General features: G+C 40.2%; 2 protein-coding genes across 5 annotated transcripts in view; both read right to left on the bottom strand.

Moving 5' to 3' along the window:
* Positions 1–6,019: 6,019 nt before the first annotated feature.
* LOC307035738 (vesicle-associated membrane protein-associated protein B/C-like) lies at positions 6,020–13,581 on the bottom strand. Of its 2 annotated transcripts, none has more exons than XM_079675402.1 (6): positions 13,243–13,581; positions 11,812–11,964; positions 10,718–10,821; positions 9,633–9,713; positions 9,150–9,281; positions 6,020–7,979 (listed from the first exon to the last, which is right to left on the bottom strand). In XM_079675402.1, the coding sequence occupies exons 1-6, from the start codon at positions 13,298–13,300 to the stop codon at positions 7,809–7,811; spliced, it is 699 nt and encodes a 232-aa protein (XP_079531528.1). In that variant the 5' UTR covers positions 13,301–13,581; the 3' UTR covers positions 6,020–7,808. The 2 variants fall into 2 exon arrangements, with proteins under 2 accessions (XP_079531528.1, XP_079531527.1); XM_079675401.1 differs by having other exon boundaries at positions 9,150–9,332; positions 13,243–13,579.
* A 2,003-nt stretch (positions 13,582–15,584) lies between these two features.
* The window catches only part of gnas (GNAS complex locus), a 40,595-nt gene continuing 34,008 nt past the window's right edge, over positions 15,585–22,171 (bottom strand). For 2 of the 3 annotated variants that reach the window (XM_079675399.1, XM_079675398.1), the window contains 7 exons: positions 21,539–21,593; positions 21,049–21,122; positions 20,832–20,890; positions 20,616–20,736; positions 19,361–19,491; positions 18,787–18,854; positions 15,913–18,009 (listed from right to left, as the gene is read on the bottom strand). In XM_079675399.1, coding sequence (XP_079531525.1) covers positions 17,863–18,009; positions 18,787–18,854; positions 19,361–19,491; positions 20,616–20,736; positions 20,832–20,890; positions 21,049–21,122; positions 21,539–21,593 — 655 coding nt within the window. In that variant the 3' untranslated portion in view covers positions 15,913–17,862. Of the gene's footprint in view, positions 18,010–18,786; positions 18,855–19,360; positions 19,492–20,615; positions 20,737–20,831; positions 20,891–21,048; positions 21,123–21,538; positions 21,594–22,171 lie in introns of all 3 variants that reach the window. The other variant, XM_079675397.1, reaches the window with a different exon arrangement.

The following is a 22,171-nucleotide window of genomic DNA, read 5'->3' as shown; positions in this document are numbered from 1 at the left end:
GCCCCATGACGTCATGCTGCCTATGAGAGGGCGGGTCTTGTTGTTCTCTGTCTCCGCCTGCTGGACCACTGAAGCACTACATATTACTATGTGGCTTTATTTTATATTTGAGAGATCTAAAAGTGACACAAAAAGACTCAGAAAGACTATTAAAAAAAAACTGTTTTAAAAAACATAAACAAAAAGTGGCTAAGCACACTTAAAGTATGAAGTAGGTCTGTCTTGCGCAGGGGTGGGGAACCTCCGGCCTCCGGGACGTATACGGTCCGCGAGACCATTTGATACGGCCCTCGAGGTCATTTATAAACACACGCAAAAAAAATGAAATAAAGAAATCTAGACCGCAAAATAATTAAACAAGCAAATGCCTGTTGTTCCTGGCCACGGTCAGGGTCCTTGAACACAACACGAGCCTAACGTATTATCAGGTGGTAGTCTCGTCTGACAGGGGTGTAGTGCTGACGGAGAGCATTGGAACGCCGCTCCGCCACTTCAAAAATTGCAATACGCAGAAGGAGCTGTACATGCCGCAGTTTTTCGGTGTCTTTAGCTATGGTCTTTAGTTGTAAGCCCAGTGGCGATCTGTTCATCTGTCATACTTATCATACAGTCAATAACTTTGTTGTTATTAGCATCTGGTTAGATAGCTATGCTAACGAATATAACAAGCTTTTTCTACAACCAGTGAGATAAAGGAACATCTTGATATGATCATTATAGTTCTAAAAAAAATAAGAGAATAAAGGAAAAACAGGTATATAATACTATATGACAGTAAAAAAAAGTTTTTATTATTAAACAAGAATACAGTTTAAAAGGGGAGTGATTTGTAAAATATCCATAAAGAAAAAGAAAATCTGCGTACAGTTCTGTTCCATAGGCTATGGGTGTTGAGAGATGTATCCATAGATCTCTTAATTTTGCTCTCAAAGTGCACGAGATAGATGCTTTTAACTTCAACATTTAAAAACAAATCTTACCGGGGGAGCATGCCCCCGGACCCCCCTAGAGGATGTTAGGTCCACCCCCACTTAAATCATGTTCACATGGATAGGAAACTAAATACATTTGCACATCTTGTGTCCATATCTTCCTGTTTTGTTGGTCATGCCACAACCGTGCACGTGCATGCATGCGCGAGTCATGGTAAGAGATCTGGATTAAGAGGTTACTTTTTCTTTGCACAGCATGAAAGAAAGGCGAAATGAATGGGCTGTGATTTTTTTTTTAAAGCATAGGTTGAGTTCAATAATTTGTTCGGAGAATGTTGTACAAATTGAAGTGGCCCTTGAGAGGAAAAAGGTTCCCCACCCCTGCTGTAGGGTCTATTCTGTTCGTCTGTACCCAGGTCCTCAGTTGGCTTGGCTGTCTACTCCCCATCATATTCATTCTGCTAAATATTTATACTAATTTCTGAACCTTTTAAAGTAACCTGTTGGTGAACTGCCCTGCCCTGCTGCTGAGATCCTGTGGCCTCACCCAGACCGCTGATGTCACTTCCTGTGTTTCCATCAGCTGTCAGAGGCGGCACACTAAGGCATGCAATACAGTACAAGCAGGGATGTGCACAGACATTTGGAGGGGCTATTGCTCTAAACTGGAAAAAGGGCCTCCCCCCTTGTTTTTAATGTAAAAGGTTCATACAATAAAATGGGGTGGCTGTGGCTCAGTGGGTAGTGTGCTGGACTTCGAACCAGGGGGTAGCAAATTTGAGTCCCACTGCAGTCAGCATGTCGTTGTGTCCCTGGGCAAGACACTTCACCCCAAATTGCTCCTCTGGGGATTGTCCACAGTAATGAGTATGTAAGTCTCTTTGGATAAAAGCGTCTAACAAATGACATTTAATGTAATGTAATAAAAACACAACCCTATCATTGCAAGTGACACTCATTGACTTTCATGAACAACTGCTAAATTCGTTATTCAGGCAAATGTTTTGTTTTGCGGTCCATATCTCCAGTGCTTGAATTGGAATAAAAAAGGTGCCAGTACTCTAAATCAGCAACAAGTATTTGGCACAAAGTCATAGTATATCCTATAATGCTGGTGGGTTTGTCTCTTTACTGTATATTTTAGAAAGGCTCACTGTACTTAAACAAAATGACTCAGGGTGCATCTGAGATTAGAGGGGGTGCAGTGGTCAAGTGCTATTTTTATAAGTGGGGAGTGGATCTGACACCCTGTAGTCTAGGGGGGTCCGGGGGCATGCTCCCCCGGGAATTTTTTTTTTGAAATATTGAAGGTAGATGCATCAATCTGGTGCACTTTGAGAGCAAAATGAAGAGATATATGGATACCTCTCAACATCCATAATGAAACAACTGTAAACAGATTTACTTTTTCTTTATGGATATAAAAGAAAGTAAAGCTTGACTCCTACTGGCTGGTTAAATGACTCCTCGTCCCTGAGGCCACTACCAGTTTTTTGTGCCATTTTGCTGGATTTATTTGTCAATAGCGTTGCTGCACAAAGTGATAGCCCTCTAGTTTAAATCTACTACCCAAAAAGAAACATATGGAGATGGGTTACTATTTAAAAAAAATTGCAAATCTATTTGGGAACAGTGGGGCCGGGCCTCAAATCCTATAGGGGGGTCCAGGGGCATGCTCCCCCTGTAAGATTTTTTTTTAAATGTTGGACTTAAATGCATCAATCTGGTGCATTTTGAGGGGGAAATAAAGAGACTACACCCATATGAAACAAAAATGTATACATTTAAATAATCATAAAATCATAAGTACATGGCCATAACCAATAACATACAATATCCAATATGAAAAAACATTGAAACTTGTTTATTTATTTGTTTTTGGTTCATTTATAGTTGTGAGTGTGTCTGGGCTCCTGAATCGGCCTCTCCTGTCTCCCTCCTCTCCCCCCTGCTCCTCTTTGAGGCAACAGCAAAGACTAGTTTTAGCTCTCAACAACTGTATCTTACCTTTTTTCACCTAGTTAACATTTTGTTTGTATTATTCATGCATATTTTACTAATCACTACCCCCTCAAATGGAAATATGTGTTTACATAAATGGTGACCAAACCGTTTGAGACCCACTGAGATAACTTAAACTAAGTTAACTATCTAAAGACTCAGAGAGTAATTTACCTCACCAGAGCTGTAGTTATCAGCCTCTCAGTCTGACAGCAAAGGACTCTCCCTCCACCTTGTTGTTGAAAAAGCTCCTTATATCCGTTAGCGCAGCTAGCTAGCACCAGATGCTAACAACAATACACGTAACCGGTGCGCGCGCTTTCTCGCTCGCTCGCGCCACACATACACCAACACACACCCTCCCGAGCTTGAATGACACACAGAGACCAATCGAGGGCATTAGTATGATCTGTATGAAAGTGGCAATGTCGGCAGGCCACGTCATGTAGACAGCCAGTCACCCTCTGTGAGGCAGAGTCAGACCCACATTTGCGCTGCGTTGCGTTTACAATATATACGTATATTGCCGGCGGCTGAGTACCGGCATTTTACTGAGTACCGGCACCTTGCCGGTACTCAGTAAGAAGTGCCGGTACCACATGGGTAAAAATCAGAAGTGCCGGTACTGCGTACCGGTGAGTACCGGCCCAATTCAAGCACTGCATATCTCATTAAAATATCTAATGTTAGTAACTATTAAAGAAAAATGGGGACAATTCTGTTTTAATGTAGTTTGACCATTGTAACTGCTGGGCAGACATAGGCTACTGATAAATTGGGGCTTCTAACAAATTACATTAAATAAACTCACTAATTAATTAAACCAGTTCAATACGCATTATTCTTATCATTCTTTATGAGCGCAGTAACAGTGAGGTAATTAATTACTTATGTATTTAGAATTCCATAACTTCATAACAGATGTGGTCAAACTAAAGTGGAGACATGGCAGAAATCCTACAATAAAGCGGGACATTTAACTGTTCACCCGTGAGAAGGCAATCAAGAAAAGAGAGTGAGCGGCCCCGTTGAGGGAGTTTACAGATGAAAAGACACAGAAAGACAAAAGCACAATAACAAGTATATTTAGGTGTGTTTTTTGTAAATAACCGACGGTGTCAAGAGGAAGTAAAGTCCCCTGGTGTGTCCCCTATACTCTAACGCCAGGCAGGCATTTTGATGTGATCACCATAGCCATATGAGGCCAGACTCGGAGGGCTTTCCTTTGCTTCCAGCTGTCAGATTGTAAACAAAGTCACGTGACTGGGGGCAGATGACAACGCTGACAAGTTGTGTTTTTATCGCAGTGAGACGCTACAATACTAATTGTGGGCTTATCATGTTGATTCGGCCATAGTAGAAAACAAAAAAAACTCTCGCTCTCTCCAGAGGGGCAGATCAGACAAAAATGGCAAACGGGCCGTTGCCCGGGCAACATTAGCCCGTACCTGTGCACGTCCCTGAGTACAAGTACAGTACAATACTACTAATACAGTAGGCTTGTTTGAGACAAGCGAGACCTGCGCATTTGCGATCAACGTATTGCTAGTGCGTTGCATAATTGTCACTACCCGATCCGCAACATGGATGTATAATAAGATCCGCACCCCTGCCCGATCTGTACTGCGCATGTGCGAGATGGTCCGCCATATTGGAGAACTCCAGACGGCAACCCAGGAAGGACACTTGACACAGTGGCTTTTGGCAAAGCTGAAAAATAAAACGAGAGAGAGATGAGTTATTGTTATTACAACGTCACTTCACTATTATTTAAAAACTCTTTTTATGGGGTTCTTTTATTTGGGGTTAAGTACATTGTCAGAATAAGTGAGAAATGGATTTAACTTCTGTTAGACAGCCATATGCCATACATTTTTGCATAAATTCACAGTAAATATTTATTCAGTATGATAGCATAGAAGTTACATTCATTTCTCACTTATTCTGACAATGTACTTAACCTGAGTTTTTTTTAAAGTTATTTTATTTATTTTCTCCTATTTTATTTTTAAATGCAGCCCGAGAGGAACATTACACATATCCACAGTATTTTACTGTAGGCCTATATCTGTATAGTTCAATGTTAATTGACAATAAATATCGTTGTTTTTGAATTGTACTTTCTTTATTTGATTGGCATTCAGTTGTTGATTAAATGCAGACGTTGATACAGCTACAGGCTACTTCAATATATATCACACTAATTCATAAAGCAACTTAGACATTTTGATGTTCCGGACCTTTGCATGGGGAGATTTTCTCTAACTGGACCTCGTTGAATTGTACTTGAATACCCCTGCCATACATGAATAACTTTGCTGAAATGATATGATCATGTGCGGCCCTCATCATCTCTGACAGTTATATAAGTAGAAGTGCTAATGCCTTATATACCTCCACTAAAAATAAAAGTGACTTCACTTAGATATTTGCGCATCCCTGTGCAGAATGATGGGCAGTTAGAACTGGAAGTCTGATTTAAGTTGTTCCCCATCTGCAGGTCACTGAACATTCTTGTTCAATGAATCTTTGCTTTCACTTTTGATTTATATTCAGAACATACAAGCAGGATATGTGACATAACTAGTTTGATAGTTTTGTTATCATACACAAAGTAATTATAAAGTTGGTTGACATGTAGCAGAGACCAAATAAAGAGCAGTGAACTGTATGGAGCAGATTCCATTATGTCCTGTCTTTCACTCACTAGTATGGCTCAAACTCAAAATTCCCATATCATGTTCTTTGGACCAGGTCGACACATCTTTGGAACCCCAACATTAGAAAGGGGTCTCTGAGGAGGCTTCTTATGATTTTAATAAACACCATCCAGAGCCAAGAGATACATTATACAATATATTTCACTTGTTGACTAATCTTCATGTTTTATATTAAGGAATCAATGTAAAGCATTTCAAAATATGTTTTCTTCCAGTACTACATACCCCACTTAATAATAGCTTTTAGGACGATTAATAAGTGTCTCTTGCCGTTTAATATCAAACTGATTTTGCCTCCACACACACATCTTTCTCCAAACCTAATTAAGAAAAAACAGAGTAAACTTTTCACAGAAGCAGACAGTAGGGGGTTCATGTATTTTAATTCATTATGATGCTACATGATCAATGGTGGTTGTTTAATAATTTCCTTCCTTTACTACAGCATGTTAATAACTCTGCCAGTTATCTTTTTAAGTCTTTTTATTTTTATGTACATACAAAAGAGTATCCAATTACCGTGTGATTACATTGTTGTGTGACTGTATCTTTGCAAGTGTGGTCTGAAGCGCTGATGCCTTTTTGTTCTATTTAATGTAGTGTGTATTCACAGGTCAGTCCTCCTCCACTCCTCGAGCTCCCTCAGGCAACGAAAAACACAGATATTTACTCTTTTCAACAACCTGCTTAGATGGTCATGTGACAGCTGAGATAATACAGCTGTGTTGTCTCAGTGATCTCACCACCACCAGAACCCGACACAAAACAAAAACCGAAAGGAAACAAAACACACACACACTGATAAACCAGACTCAAGATGGTCCCTTTTGAGAAGACAGTATTTTTTTTGTTTCGCCAATATAACTTCAACACTCAAATAATAATAATAATCATAATAAATCCAGGTCATTTCATGCAGACTGCAGAGTGGACACTCTAATATAGTGCATGTGAATATTATAAACAAAGCATCGTGGCTACATGATAATAGAAGAAAAGAAAAAAGCAAACAACTGCCATTATACACTAGAGGACGCAAATACAATACTCCATGGGCAAAATCAAACAAGGTGGCCAAAGCTATCGTTACATACTGTATGTTATATGTTGAAAATATCCAGAATGGTTTTGCATGACAAATGTGCTTTAAGAAGGGGGAGTTTGTTGTTTTGGTCTAGTGCCGTCTCTCAACCTGAGGAAGTAATTATCCAGCGTTTAGAAGGTCTTGAAGTACATTTAAAGTGTTTGTTTAACTAGATCACCATGCAGCATATATTATTTATTATACTTTTTACCAGTTAATAATTAAATGAACAAAGTATTGATTTATTGGATTTTTAACAATTTTCTATATGTCAGCGACAACTACGATCAAGTTGTATGTCGACTTTTCAACAAAGACCCCCATGTTTCTGTTGTAAACGGGTAATCTGTGCAGATGAGAGATTTGTTTTCAAGCCACCCCTCTTCCTCAGTTCTAAAACAGCGTGTGATTTCACCATTTACTCACATTGAAACATCCACACGTAGTCAAAATCAAGAAGAAACACATGCACACGGCTTCTACTGGCTCACATTTTTGCCGCATACTGTTTAGAAGACATTACATTGAGTTTGAATCTAGAAAAAAAGTATTTCGCTGATCATGTGTGTTCACCTCTCCTTTCAGATTATCAGTAATAGGTGGAAGAGAGATTATCAGAAGAGGAGTGTTAGATCTTTCTTAGGGATAAAGTGAGGAACGTGAAGACTTAAGAATCAACGATTAAAAACTTTAGACATTCAGCCAGCGTGAAGCCACTTCCACACACCTAACTGTTACCTGTGCAAGTAGCGGAAGATCATTTAGGAAGGAGGGATGGACGGAAAGAACAGATCAGAGGTGATTATTTTGACAAAAAAAAAAAAAAAGGCAAGACCTGTGACAAAAACGCTCTCACTCATGGTTTACCATGGGATCGCCTTCCCTAGTTCTCTTCTTTACACTTTAAATGATTTTCTATCCAGACAACAAACCGTTATGATATTGCCTTTTATGTTTTAAGAAAAGAAAGAGAAACCAACATAAACCCATAAGACATCCCCGTTGCCGTCATTGACACGCGTCGTCACGACACGCCGTCCCTCTGTCGCTGCGCTCCGTCTGTCTGAGTCTCTACAGGGCCAGCTTGCCAATGATGACTCCGATGACAAAGAAGAGCACGCAGAACGCCAGGACGCGGGTGCCGAGGCCTTCGTCCCTCATGGTCGAGGTCGCCATGCCGGAGGAGGAAGAGTGGGGAGCGCCCATTGAGGTTACCTTTCTCTTCCGCAGCCCGTCGTCCTCCTGCATGGAGAGAGAGAGCGGAGTCAGAGAGAGGAAGAGAGGAGTCAAGTGAGCACAAAACCACTCGGATACAGACTGTTGATGCAAGCAGGTACACATTCCGCTGCGATTATTTGAAATGCTCTTGTCAGACTGAATTCTCACTGAGAGAAGAGTACAGGAAGTAGCAGAGCACTTCTTAATCTATAATATTTGGTAGCTGAATAGACATGTGTGTTTGTATACTTATCTGAATCCTCTTTTTATGCGAGTGTAAAGTAGGGGTGCATACCGGTTCCCGGTATTACCGAAATAACGGTTACTGGGGCTACGGTATACCGTACCGAAATCAGATCCGGTTTTCGATACTTTTTCGTTTTTTTGTATATAAAGTTAGGCGTAATATCCTTAAACTCACGCCCAGCCAATCAGAAATGGGAACCTTTTTCTCCCATGAGAGTACCTGCTCTCTAGCAGGGACTGGAAAGGTTCTCATGAACTAAATTCTAGTTCCAGATTATTTTGGTGTTAACGCACATTTTCGGAACTATACTGGGAAAAGTACTCCGGTGTGAAAGCGCCTAATGTATATTGCACTCAGCTTGCTTTGGCCCGTTTAATTAATCTAGAGATACGTTTTTCCACCCATTTATTGGTTGAAGGGTGGTTTTCAGTTGACTAAAGACCAAGAGGAGACGAGTGTCATGATACAAAAATGTAGAAGAATATCTAGAAATTATGATGATTGAACCACATGACTTTTGAATCACAAAACACGTCTAATTTGTTGGTTTATAATTTTGAAATTAAGTTTACAGTCATTTGGTGAAATTTTAAACAGCCAATAGCATCTCTCCCTGCAAAGAGTTGGCAGCAACACTGGTAGGTAGAGCAGAGAGGACTAACGCTCTGACAAACGCAAGCTAAGATTATTGATTTTTTATAAAATCCTTTCGACGCCCCACCCCTAAAAGCTTTAACATTATTCCTGGCAATAGAGCTGAATGTGTTATCGGTCTTAAAAATATCGGAAACCTAAATAACAGACACATTTATGATATTTTGAAAGTAATTCAAGACTAATTTGAATAATAATAATAATTCATATGATGATTGGAATAATTTGAAAGCAACTAGTTCAGTGTCATACAATGAAAGTCTACAATATAAATTCTCTTTACTGCGCCTCACCCTGATCTGTTTGTTTTCTTCCCGTAGCCTCAGCACCTCCATCTGCAGCCGCTTGCACTCCTCCATGATCTTCTTCCCCTCCCCGTCATCCAGAGAGGCGCTGGAGGACTTGGGCAGCGAGGACAGCTCAGTCTTAACAGAGGAGGTAGAGGAAGACACAGTTTTGTTGCTTTCACTCTCATGCTGTGGAGAGAGAGTGAGGGGGGGGGGGAGGGCGAGAGGTGGGACGGGGATGAAGAGACATGCAGAGACGTGGAAGGAAGTGAGATGAAAATTCAAATAAATCAAACATGTTATGAGTGATACAGTGTGTCTGTGATGGGTAGACTGAGAAAGAAAATAAACAATAAGAAAACATGCAATGAAATCTTATTTTTAAACATCTACTCTGCATTTATTTAAATATATTCGAAAGTCATGAGGCATGAGAAAATGTGACTTTTGTGCAATAATTGAATGCTAACAGCAAAGGGATAGACTTACAGTTTTGTCATTTTCTAGAGGCATCTCAAATGCACATCTCAACTTTGAATCCATCAGCTCTTCAGGCTTCGCCTCCTTCCACTGTGGGTGAGAACATCGAGACACACAGGAACTTAGTACAGGGAAACTACATACAAGGGTTCTTTAACATCAGATCAGTTCTGTTCGTTCCGTTAAGTCATTACTTTGCAGGAAATAATCTAAAACAGGGGTGTCAAACTTTTTTTTGTTCATGGCCCCAGAAAAGCCCAATTTACTTTTAAAAAGGCTGGACCTGAGAAGCCATTGCATAATAACCTAACAAAAGCAAAACCTCCCCTTGTTTACCTTTGTAATTAATTCCTTAACAGTCCATTTTTATAACAGCTGATGACCAGCCTAATACTTCTAACTGATGTCCCAGCTACCACTAAACACAGCTGTTTCCTCAAGCCGTGGACAACTATTTATCTTTTCTATCCTCAGTTTGTCCGTGCAATTTGTTATATTTTTCCGCCATGATGTGTCTGATAGTGGCGCCAAATATTACCTTTGAGCCCCACAAGGTGCTCTGAAGCAAACCAGCTTTTCATTTACCTCTGTCAAGAAATATAAGACGCTCTTTTTTCAAGTAAGGCGTCCATTTATATCCTTTTGGAGAAATACATTTTTACTCTTTTATAAACAGTGGCCTTGGCATGTTAGCAAAAGGGCTCTCTAATAGCATATTCAGCTAAGGGCCTGCTACTGTTACAGCAAGAACCACAATGGCCAATAGGAATAGCTGTGCATTTTATTTAAAAACTAGAATAAAGGACTTTGACACTGGAATGACTTTGGGATTCCCACACTTCTCCAAGTCACTAAGTGGCCTTGCTTGGACCATTTGGATGGCTGGTTCTGGCAATTTCAAAACTATTTCTGTGCAATGGGACGGACAGATCTAAACTGCATTATTCAAGAGTTCAGTTGTAGGGGGTTTATGTTTCTAAAAATTAAAAACATGCTTCATCAAGAGCCACTCAGGATCAACAGACACATAGTGAAGGGAATAAATCAATATGCATCAACAATAATATAATCCTATCCTATGTTCTGGTACTCACAACTCCTTCCATGTCAGTCATGTCGTATGGAGCCAGCATGGACTGCACCATGAACTTGTGTTTACTCTTCTCATTGGGGTCGTAGTCAAACGGCTGCAGCATAACTGTAGACCAAACAGAAAGAGGATAGAGAAAGCAGGAATATTAGGTAAAGTGTTACTTCCTGTATTGGCCCGAAACAACTATTGTGTAACCTGCAACTGAAAAGGTGTCAATCAGGTTTATGATGTGGGTCACATTGTGACCTGCCTGGATAATAACTGACTTGGCCACTGAGCAGTACAATGATTGTGCTCGTAATGAATGTCAGGAATCCAGTTTATCTGTTAGATGTAATTGCCAACAGAGAAGATGATTCAGGTGCGGGACTGTTTTCAATCAAACAGGTATTTCACAAAGAAAGCTGTGAACAAATTGAACTACTTAAACCATATGTTAGAGATTTTATGTATTGCATATGTTTTGGGCTTCAATTTGGAAAAGCATGAATTGGACAATGAAACATTATTTTGGGTTCACTACAAATAAAAATGCCATATATATATATATATATAACGATTATAGGTATGACTATCTTTTTGAAGTGATGATATTTTTCAATTTGACAATGCAATATGTTTTTATTGTTCCCTATTCTCCTTTTTTCTTAAATCATTGACCAGGAAAGAAAATTGCAGGCATTGTATTGTATTTTACCCATCACCTGCAAAGAATATTCAGATATTCCTCCAGATGATTGCTCAACAATAACCCCAAGAGGCTGACAGATGTATCGGTGCAACGAATGGTAGAAGATTGATTTTGGTGCTGAAATACAATACATGCCGACTGGTGGCTTGATTTAACTTTAACACAGTTTTCTGCTCGCAATCAGGAAAAATGATACAATTTCCTAAACTTGTTTGTGTTGCTGCCGGGTGAAATTATCAATAAATGCCTCCTCCTGCTCAGCAATTCGATATACAAAGCAGTGATTTTGTTCTCTGATAACAACTACAGATAATCACATTATTCTTGATTCTCTAAATGAGATGTGGAAACCATACTGTGGGTTTTGAACTTTGACTGGGAAGATATAAGAAATGCTTACGAACCGGAAACATTGACGGAGTTCTTCGCGTCAATGATGCCACTGTTGGGGCGCACACAGTATCTGCGAGGCGCAGTTGTCTTGACTTTGAAACACACATTTCTCTCTGTGGGGTTGGTGAGCTTCAGAGTAGCAGTGACGACATCTGTAAACGGGCCTGAGGAGGAGAGAGAGAGACAGAACAGTGACTCAATGGTGTTGGTGAAATTATTAGTTGGGGTGTTTGTTTGGCATGTGTGTGCATGGCTCAGTTTCCTGGGTGAGAATCAAACCTGAGTGATTGATAAAGTACATACACATGTTGTGTGTCTGTCTGCAAGGATGAGTGTACGAGTAGTGTTTGTGAGGGACTTGCACATTAAACATTCAAACTGTGGAATGAGCAGCAAAAGCATTTACTGTATTATTCATGCCCCGCCCTCAGACACAACCTGACACTGTCAAAAACGTACTACTATGTTTTCTTGTTGCTTGTGAGGCATTTAGATCACCCTCACAGCATCATTCATCACACCACCTGACCAAGTTTAATGTATTATTCAGCCTTTTTTGAAAACTGAACCTTGTTGTTTTTTGAATTGTTTGCTGGACAAACAACCCCACTGTGCATTCTGTTCAGATACACTGTGCTTCAGTAAGTGAGTGGGCGTAAGAATCTTCTCCTGGGATATATTTGCATTCAAAGCTCTGCAATAATCAATCAGTGAACAACCAGCTACTCTTCCTTAGGCCATCACTTGACCCATTTCTCCATCTATATCCCACCCAAAAAGGCAATTTCCTCAGCTATTATCCCAAGGCATACCAGCTCAGTCTGTATTTTCACAATCTTTCTGCCTGGATATAGCAAAAGCTGCAAAGGAATTTAGGTTGCACAGTAAGTAAAACGGTAAATCTCCAAATCACAGCTTGCTAGCTTAAAACATTGTGAAATAAGCATGGTAATAAGGCTGAGCAATGACATCCTGATCGTAGAAATTGCTAGAATATAGTCACTTCTTGGCAAACCTGTGATCGCAAACACATCGAGATGAAGGAGTATGTCAAGTGTTAGATCACATCACGGTTTTTCACATGTTGTCAGAGAGTGTAAGACAAAGCAAAGGGAGGAAATGAGTGAATTAGAGAAATGGGACGGCGGGCCTGCACTGACGCTGCAATGACAGCTAGCACTAGGTTAGCGGAATGCTACTTAGCTAGCTATTTAGCGTCGTCGCACTCAGTGTCGTTTCACCTGTCATCGCCTTTTCTCTGTCCAACAAACAATGTTCACTACAGCCAGCTATAACCCTTCTTATTTAACAACAAAAGCAACAATTAATGAACCTCTAGCCACCGTTAACTGGTTAATGCTGAAATCGATACAGTAGCTATCATTGACGGCTTCCCTGTTAGCTACCTAGCCCCCCGGCCCTGCCCTCTAGCTTGGCATTACCTCTGAATTTCAGTTCGTGTTGTGGCTCCAGCGCCAGCACTTGTTCTGTTCTGGCCATGTCCCAGAGCTTCTTCCTGTCGTGACGGCGACGACAACGAGGTTTTACCGCAGGTAGCCCGAGAAGGGGAAGCAGCTGGCTCCCAAACAAACAAGCCGGCCGTCCACGGTCTATCTACGGGAGGGAAGGAGGAGCAGGATGATTACAAATGCACCACCACTCGGACTGACTGGCTGGCTGGCTGGCTGACTGAGTGCCACCGACAGCTGCTGGAGGCTAACGAGCTAACCGAGCTAGCAAGCAACGGAGAGAGGAAGGAGGACACGTCACGCGAGGGGCCGGGCTGCTGCCAGATGTCACGTGGTTACTTGACTGTTGCAAAAACAAACGTTCGTACCTTGAATAAAAACATGAATATTAGCATCTAAATATAAACATGTATACATAACCCGGGGCCGCAATACATTCCGACTGAGATTGTGTTTTTATTTAATTTTGGAAAACAATTGTTGTTGTCGTTAGCCTCATATTTTTTTTGCTAAATATATTTTTGTCTAAATTATATACGGTCTATTTCTTTACATTTTTGCCTAACATCTTTTACATTTGTCTTGCATTATTTTTCTTATCAATCCAATCCCTTTCAGTTAGGCATTTTCAAACATGGTGGTCTACATGCTGTTCTGAAGTATTAATATAACCCCAAATGGGAAAATTGCTTAAGACTTTGATTATTGTGTTGAATGCATAGGTTGAATGCTGACATTTAGGTTAGCGGGTCCAAAAAATGCTAGAATTAGCCTACAAAGTATCTACTTTGCATTTTATTTTGCTATGGACATTTACAATACCATGAAATTTCCTTTTATGTTTTAAAATAATGGCAAAAAAATATCAGATTAAGCAAATGTGGAATTTAAACATTCAACAGGGTTTAAACACACTGTTGATAGCAGGTTCCGTACCTGTCGAGGGCTGAAGTAGAGTCTTGTTAAAAAACAACATATTAACAGGTATAGTGTAAGAGACAAGCTAACAATCCCAAGGCCTCATATGAATAATGAAAGAGCTGAGTCAGAGTTCTGCAAAGGTGCAGTTTTAATCAGTTCCACTTTTGAAGGTTTGCCATTTTTAAACGCTTACAAAGAAGTAATAATTTATGATTAATTCCCAGAATCCCACTCGGTTTGTCCTAATCATAAGGATCATGACTGTAACATTCCTCATTCAAATACAGAAGTTACATATTTTTTTAATGTATTTTCAGTAAATACACAGATGTCATTTCATTAGAGGGGAAATTGCTGCTGCCTTTCATTCAATCATACTCCGCTTGTTATAGGAAATTAAAGTAAGGTCAGGGCAAGGTTGCTGCTTTTATTGCATCTTTTCCTGTAGACTTGAGGCAACAAGTCACTCCAAAACTAATTCTGTATTTTGTTCTACTTACCTCCACATCAACTGCATTTTAACCTAAGTGGATAGTCCCACTAAATGAAGTGAAGCTCAACTATCCTCCATGTATTGGTTGCATAGCTATCTAAAAACATCCAAAAGATAAATGCAACAAGGTCAATTATTTGATCTATGTACAGCCAACATGTATATGGCTAAAAATAGAAAAGTTAAAAACTGTTGGGAGGTAAAAAAAAAAAAAAGGGTCACAAAGTAAAATAAAAAACCTTGTGAGTAAACTACAAGTAACTCGCTGTGTTTAGTGGTGTGGAGTTAACACCTCTCAAAGAGTTTTATTGAAGAAGTGCCCAAACTTAGGTTAAAATTACCCTTTCACTTGGGCAAGGTCCCCAAGCGGAGGACCAGGGTTCGGATCTGGCTCGGGACCATTTGCCGCATTTCATCCCCTCTGTCCCCTGATTTGAACTCTCTCTGCAATCTTCTTTTTTTTTTAAAATGACCCTTTTAAAACGTTTGTGTATGTATTTTTGACTGGTCATAGCAACACAGCCAAACCATCAAGTCAGGTGTCAAAAGTTGTGTTTTCAGAACTTCAATCATTACATTTTTTACCATCGGGGACTGAGGAGCCCACTTCAGAATAAAAGCCCACCAGTTAAACTTTGATGTCTGTTATTTAACATCCAACCATCAAAACCAGAGGTCCTGTACAACCTCCATGGTCATATCAATACATACATACTCTGCTTATCTTAAGAGGAAATGACCGGTAAAGGAACAGGAAACTTCACTTCCTCTAGCGTGGATTTACAACCCCTCTGCCTGAAGTCAATTTGGGATAAGTTTGCAAAAAAAATGCAAGTCATTGTAAGTGAGAACAGTAGAAAGTAGTGTTGCCTGTATCTGTGAGTGTGTAATCACAGACCTGTTTCTGTCCGCACCAAAAAAACAACTTTATTTCTTAGAGCGTCTTTTCAGAAAGTAGACCCATATTTGATGTACACATTAAATGAAGACTAGGGCACTGAAAGGAGAGAGATGCTAATACTGTACAGGCCACCTCTGCTGTGCAAGGCTAGGAAGGAGGACCCCCTTCATCCAGAAATAAACTGACAAGTTTCTTTTTTTGCCATTTGTTTTTAAGCAAAAGAATACGATGTGTAGAATCAAGCAATGTTTTGTCCTCTCCTCTGTAACCCTTCAAAATGTCCTTTGCCCATGTCAATGAAAGAAAACAAAAGAAACCTGAACACAACTTCAGTTGAAAGGATTTAAGTTATAGCAATACGCACACTATCAAGTGTACAATTTGTCAAGGTTCATTTGATTCTAATAAAATACTTTTTTTAAAACCCATATACATTTCATAAATTTATCTTTTTGGGGTATATGGATTCAAAAATAGACATTTAAATCATAAAGAGAGAATGAGAGGGTAAGGGAGAGAAATAAAACTACAAAAGCTACGAATGGTTGTCCTCTGTCCTCGTGGGGAGAGAGGGAGAGGACAGAGAGGGAGGGTGGGGGAGGGGGGGGGACAGAGAATAGAGAGAGGGGAGAGAGAGACGGAGATAAAACGAGGAGGAAGTGGAGATGGAGGCTTGGAGTTAGGAGGGGATTGGCCAAGCTATACAGCGCAGTATGACACCCACTTTAGCTCATTACACACGTACAGTCGTGATCAAGGCACAGGGATCTTCTAAAAGTTATTTTTTTTCAATAAAGTTGTACAAAATAATACATTTTACAGTCTGTACAAGAATAATAGTTCAGCAGTAATGTAAAGACAGACATACAAAGGAGAGAGAGGTAGGGGAGGGTGGAGGAGAGAAGAGGAAAGATGGAGGAATGGCAGAGAAAGTAAAAAAAAGAAAAAGAAATTAGTGTCCTGTTTGTTGTGGTTGTTTTTTATATTCCAGGATTATTATATTTTATTTTCTCTTCAAAACAAAAGTGCACTGCCAGGAAGGTAGAAATGGAGATGGGCAGGTGATGGCGAGGACGAGGAGGGAGAATAAAGGAGAAAATGAGGCCGTAAAATCATCAGGTGAAAAAAAGGAGAGAACGACAGAGACGGAGAGTAAAGATAAAGAAAGAGAGCGCACAGGGCACAATGGCACACAAGTCTACACAGACAGAAACAGCTGTGGAGACAGTAAAACAGGGTCAACCATGACAAGATGAGTTCAATTTAACTTATATGGTACTGTACTGTAGAAGGATGCTCTTTTCGCCCTCCGTTAGTGAAGCTCCATTAAAGTCTTTTTTTGTTTCTTTTTTGTTTTAAACTCAATGTATCCTCTTTACATTTCGCTCCACTACCAACAAGGCAAAGTCAGGTGGCAAAACAGTTCGGTGGAGAAGGCGAGGAACTGTCGTCGTGACTCCATCAGAAAAATTCACATCGTAGTCCATGTCATGTTTTTTGTGAACCCCCGATCACAATACACCCTTGGTTTGTTTAGTCTGTGGCGACGCTGCTCCTCGTCGCTCAGTTTAATCTCAAAGCACTGTGCCGGATAAATCAGCTCGTCCGCAGACCGGTACGGTTCCAGATCCTACCCGTTTGTGCAGTCCAGTAAAAAGCAGGTGTGATACGTTTCTGTGTGCGAACAGATCCTGTGGTTGCACATGGATGTGTGTACATGATAGGAAGGATTTGAGCCCTGAGCACAGTGCTATTTTTTTGTAAGATGCAGTGTTCAGCTGATCTATTTGCAGTTATTCAACAGTCATCTGTTGCACTGAAGTAGTCGCTCAGTTTTTACCCCAACCTCAACATAAGGGAAATCTCACAACTGGATCAAACCCTCTTTACTTAAGGATATACTGTCCAGGGGCCACTCAGGGCTTCTCTAGAAAGGTGTGTGTAACGTGTGTGGGGATATATGTCGTTTAGATCTGCGAGTATGGCTGAAGGTGGAGATCAAAGTCTGTTTATGTGTTAGCCCCGAAAACCTTTCCAGCAAAATAGCGCCGTGTACTGCATGTGAGAGTTTGCATCAGGGGGAAGATCTGGGTTCAGGGGGTGTGTGTGTGTGTGTGTGTGTGTGTGTGTGTGTGTGTGTGTGTGTGTTTGTGTGTGTGTGTGTGTGTGTGTGTGTGTGTTTTGGCCCCCGTTCCTTACAAGAGCTCACACCCTTCTGTGGAAGAGGAGAGTTTTGAGACTCAGGGCTGTTTATAGTCCGATGTGTTGGTTTCTCCCATCACAACAGCTCGTACTGCCGCAGGTGCATCCGCTGGATGATGTCTCGGCAGTCGTTGAAGACACGGCGGATGTTTTCTGTGTCCACGGCGCAGGTGAAGTGCGGGTAACAGTAGTGCCTCCCATCCCCGCTCGCTGTGCTGATCCTCTGGGGATGGAGAGAGGAAAACCACATCACGATGCGTATTAAAACTCACACAGCTGTTTTCTCTAGCTGCAGTCTTTAATCTACATTTTAAAAATGTAATCATATAAAGCAAAGACATATATAGCACTAAACACATTAATGGTCATGCCATAATTATCCAACATTTTATATGAGTTAACTGTAGTCAAAGACTGACACAACACGCCCATATGTTCCCACTGACGATACATTTAACAAACATGTCACAACAAGTTTAATCAAAGAATAAGATAATAATAACCTTTTTTTTTTTAAACTCGGCTGGGTGACATGCTGTTTGATACTCATGTTACCTGTCACTGTAAATAGAGTTTGTAAACTGTACCCTGTACATTATGTTGTATGTCATCCTTATTGTTGTTCTGTTGTTTTTATGTTACATGTGTAACTAATGTCCTGCAGGTCAGCCTTGAAAAAGAGATCTTTTGATCTCAAGGGACTTTCACCTGGTTAAATAAAGGCTACAAACAAACAAACAAACAACCTGAATTAGCTGGGGCCTGTAGCTTTTAGCAAACATTACTAAATTCAGGAGTGAATACTGCGTTTGTTCGGGACTATTTTCAGCTGCGGATTGATACATTTGTTATTTGGACACTAATGGCGGAAGAGTGATCATCATAAAGCCCTCAGTTTATTGTTGGGTTTCTTGAACAACAATATAAACTATTACTACAAGGACTCTTAAAGTGTGCACATTACAAAGCCCAAAAGCGAACCTGTCCCTATTGCACTCACCAGGAACTCATCTCTTATGAAGTACTTTGCCCTTGTAACACGTGGATCTTCTCCTGGCTCCGGTGTGGCTAGAAGAGAAGAGAGAGAATAATGAAGTGACATTTCTTACAACATATATTGGTGAGCAGGTATACATTATGATGTGATGCAAGTCATTTTCCACATCAAGGGTGACCTTTTCTGGAAAATGACTGTAGATGCATTATCCCTCACAGTTCTAGTTTTCTTTTGAAGGAATAGCATATAAGGGCTTGTGAAAGTATATGCATAGTTGCTTTAATGAGAAGGAAAAAACATGACTCGACACAGCGGAACTATCGCTGTGTGTCAGTGTATTCCTCTGGAAGCACAGGGATGTTTCTGCATGCTCAGGAACATTTTATTGTGATGTGCAAGGGATTTTCAGAAGGCAGTTTCCAGTTGGGAATCTTTGAGACAGTTTGGGGATTCCTTACAAAAAAATACTTATCTGTAATAAATAAGCTGGAAAAAGTATATTTGTGCAGCTAACAATATAAGGGAGGTATCAGCCGTCCGAGGTCAACAGGGGTCTGAAAGAGGTTCAACCGCTCACCATCGTCAGGTGTGGTGTAGCGAGCAAATTCAGGAAAGTATTCATCGATTTTGGACTTCCCTGCCAGCACCTTCTCTGCTAGCAGATCCTGTTTATTTAGGAACAAGATGACAGAAATGGTCCGCAGCCACCTGAAGAGAACAAAACAAAACACGTCAACATCAAACACTGAACCATCAAACTGTATGAAGAGAGACACAAGAAGATATCTCTGAGTTGGTCAAATAAATACAAACGGGGGGTCAGGAGAGGACTGCTTGATCAGCGGATACATTTACATTTATTAGAAAATACTCATTATCCCAAAGTGCATCTGCATTGATCTCCAACTGCATAAAAACTAAATCTGTGTCCTAAAACAATCAAAACAGTCCAGAGTATTTCATACAACATAAAGATTGGAATAAATCATTGAGTGTCTAGATTCAATACTTATTCATATCTGTGACCACAGTGTTTGTGGGAGAGACACTGTCAAAGACCTTGTTCATTTCCATCTATTCTAAAACATGTATTGGCCTACATTTAGCTGGATCTTGTAAATAAAGTATGTGATCTACTCTTCTAGCCCCATTTACTGCCATCGGTAAATAAGATGACATGCGTCGATAGCAGTAGCCGACAATTATATGTTTTGCTCGACTAGGTGACTGGAATAGGTTGCCTTAGCCGTAATTTTTCTTTTTTAAATGACTGACAAAATCTGAAGTCTGTGCATCATTTTGAAGGATTAAGACACAGAGACGATCTGTCCTAACTTTACAATAGTTCACAGCGGGGCTCCTCTCCTCCGTCCTGTGTGGGAGTAACTGCAGGTTTTCGGCAGCATGCAGCAAGTATATTTTAAGCTCGGTTTATTAAATCCAACTCAGACAGTCTTTCTACTTCTGATTACCTAGGCTGGATGTTTTAACATAGTCTTTCTGATTTATAAACACAGCCTCCATTTACTTCAATTCATCGCCACTTGAATCTGTTTTCACATTCTGTATTGTGTGCGCATGTAAGAATTCAAGGTAACACGCGCAGAGTAACTGATAATCAAATAGCACTTCAAGGATGTAGTATTCCTTAATTGGAGCACTAATAGCAACAGAGACCATTTGACAGCAGAATACGTACTTTGACTTTTGATACTTATGTAGAGTACTTTCATAGTGGGGTATCGGTACTTTTCCACCACTGCAACGTTGCCATTTCACTTCACTCTCAGGTCTGAAAACCACATGCAGAGATCAGGTCTGAGTGTGCTCACCTGTTGTTCCAGATGTTCTTGAAGAGGTTGAGGGCCTCCTGTAAACGGTTGGTCTGATTGTCCTCTCTGATCACCATGTTGTAACTGCTACTGGCCACCACGAAGATGATGGCCGTTACATCTGAGGAGGGTGAGGCGCACGCATGAATCAGTGAAAGAAAAAAAGACGTGGTCTTAGTGAAGTGAGAGGAACACAGAGAAAGAATCTCGAGTTACCGTTAAAGCACTGAATCCATTTCCGGCGCTCGTCTCTTTGACCGCCAACATCGAACATACTGTGGGAATCAAACAAGAGGTGTTAAAAGGTGAAATTCTGCCACCATGTGTAGAGACTGTACATCTTACATTCTCACACTGATAATGATACAGTTTTCTAAGAAAGTTATGAATAATTTATTTATGTCACCGCCCTTTTCTTTACGGTTTTACTTACTGAAAGTTAACTTTGTCCACTTGGAATCTAGTCTCAAAGATGCCCGATGTCAGGACTCTGCACCGCAGCAAATCCTGAAGAAAAAACAAAATTGTGAATAAAAAGGTTCCAAGGTCATCAAGACATCCTACAGGATTTTGAATGATTATTCTGAAAACCTGGAGCAAGCATTACACTTGGCAAGTTGCTGCTGAACTTATTTTCTAGAACAGGGTAAGAACTGGAGAAACTGGGACGCAATGTGTTTTTATTTTCTGCCCCCACTCATAGGCTTTGCAAACGGCAAATATTGTTGATTTGGAAAATAAATAAAAAATGCACTTGAAAAAAATGCAATAATCAGATCAAGACTCAACTGAAACATGGGTGTGTACTATTACATTTGAGAAAAGGTTATAAGGGATGATGTAGACTACACTTTCAACCCATTTCCTGTGTATGAAAATATACATGCAAAATTAAATGTAGGTCATTTAAATGTTTCACTCACCTGATCTGTCGGAGTGTAGTCATTCTGTTTCACAATCTCAATCTTGTCTAGAAAGCTGAGAGGAAAGAAGAAGAAATAAAACAATGTTAGGGAGAGAATAATGCTGATCCGAGTGTGGGTTCATTGTTAAAGATTTGCACAGGCGTGCTAAAGCTCCACATTCAGTATCAAGTGAAATCATTATCTGCGTGTTAACCTCTTTATAACTCCAACAGAACATTAAGTATGTCCTTTAGTGCTCTTTAAGCTTGCCTTTGCACAAATCTGAAGAAATAGCGACAACGCTTTACTAAATAGTCTGCTAAAAAAAAAATCATGCTGAATTCTATTCGATAATTCCTGTAACGCTGCTTTCTATGTACGATATTTAATGTGGATGAGAATATTTAATGCTCACACCATTTCCTTTCTTAAAAACTGTCTCTGAACTTTACATGATCTGTCGATGTAAAATAAAACCGATCAGAAAGGAACAGGAAGTTGCGGATTACATAAAGATGATTACAGTTTGATTTGACTGTAGACATCCCAGAGATGTCTCTTCTGTCAGACTGTCTTTATGTCCAGTGATGGATAAACTCTCTTTAATATAAGCTCTATTGGCCATTTCACCTGTAAAAACATCCAAGGCTG

Source organism: Notothenia rossii (assembly GCF_949606895.1).
Source record: "Notothenia rossii genome assembly, chromosome: 4".
NCBI lineage: Eukaryota > Metazoa > Chordata > Actinopteri > Perciformes > Nototheniidae > Notothenia > Notothenia rossii.
Note: the sequence above shows the minus strand (reverse complement) of the source record. Positions and strands in the feature narration are given on the sequence as shown.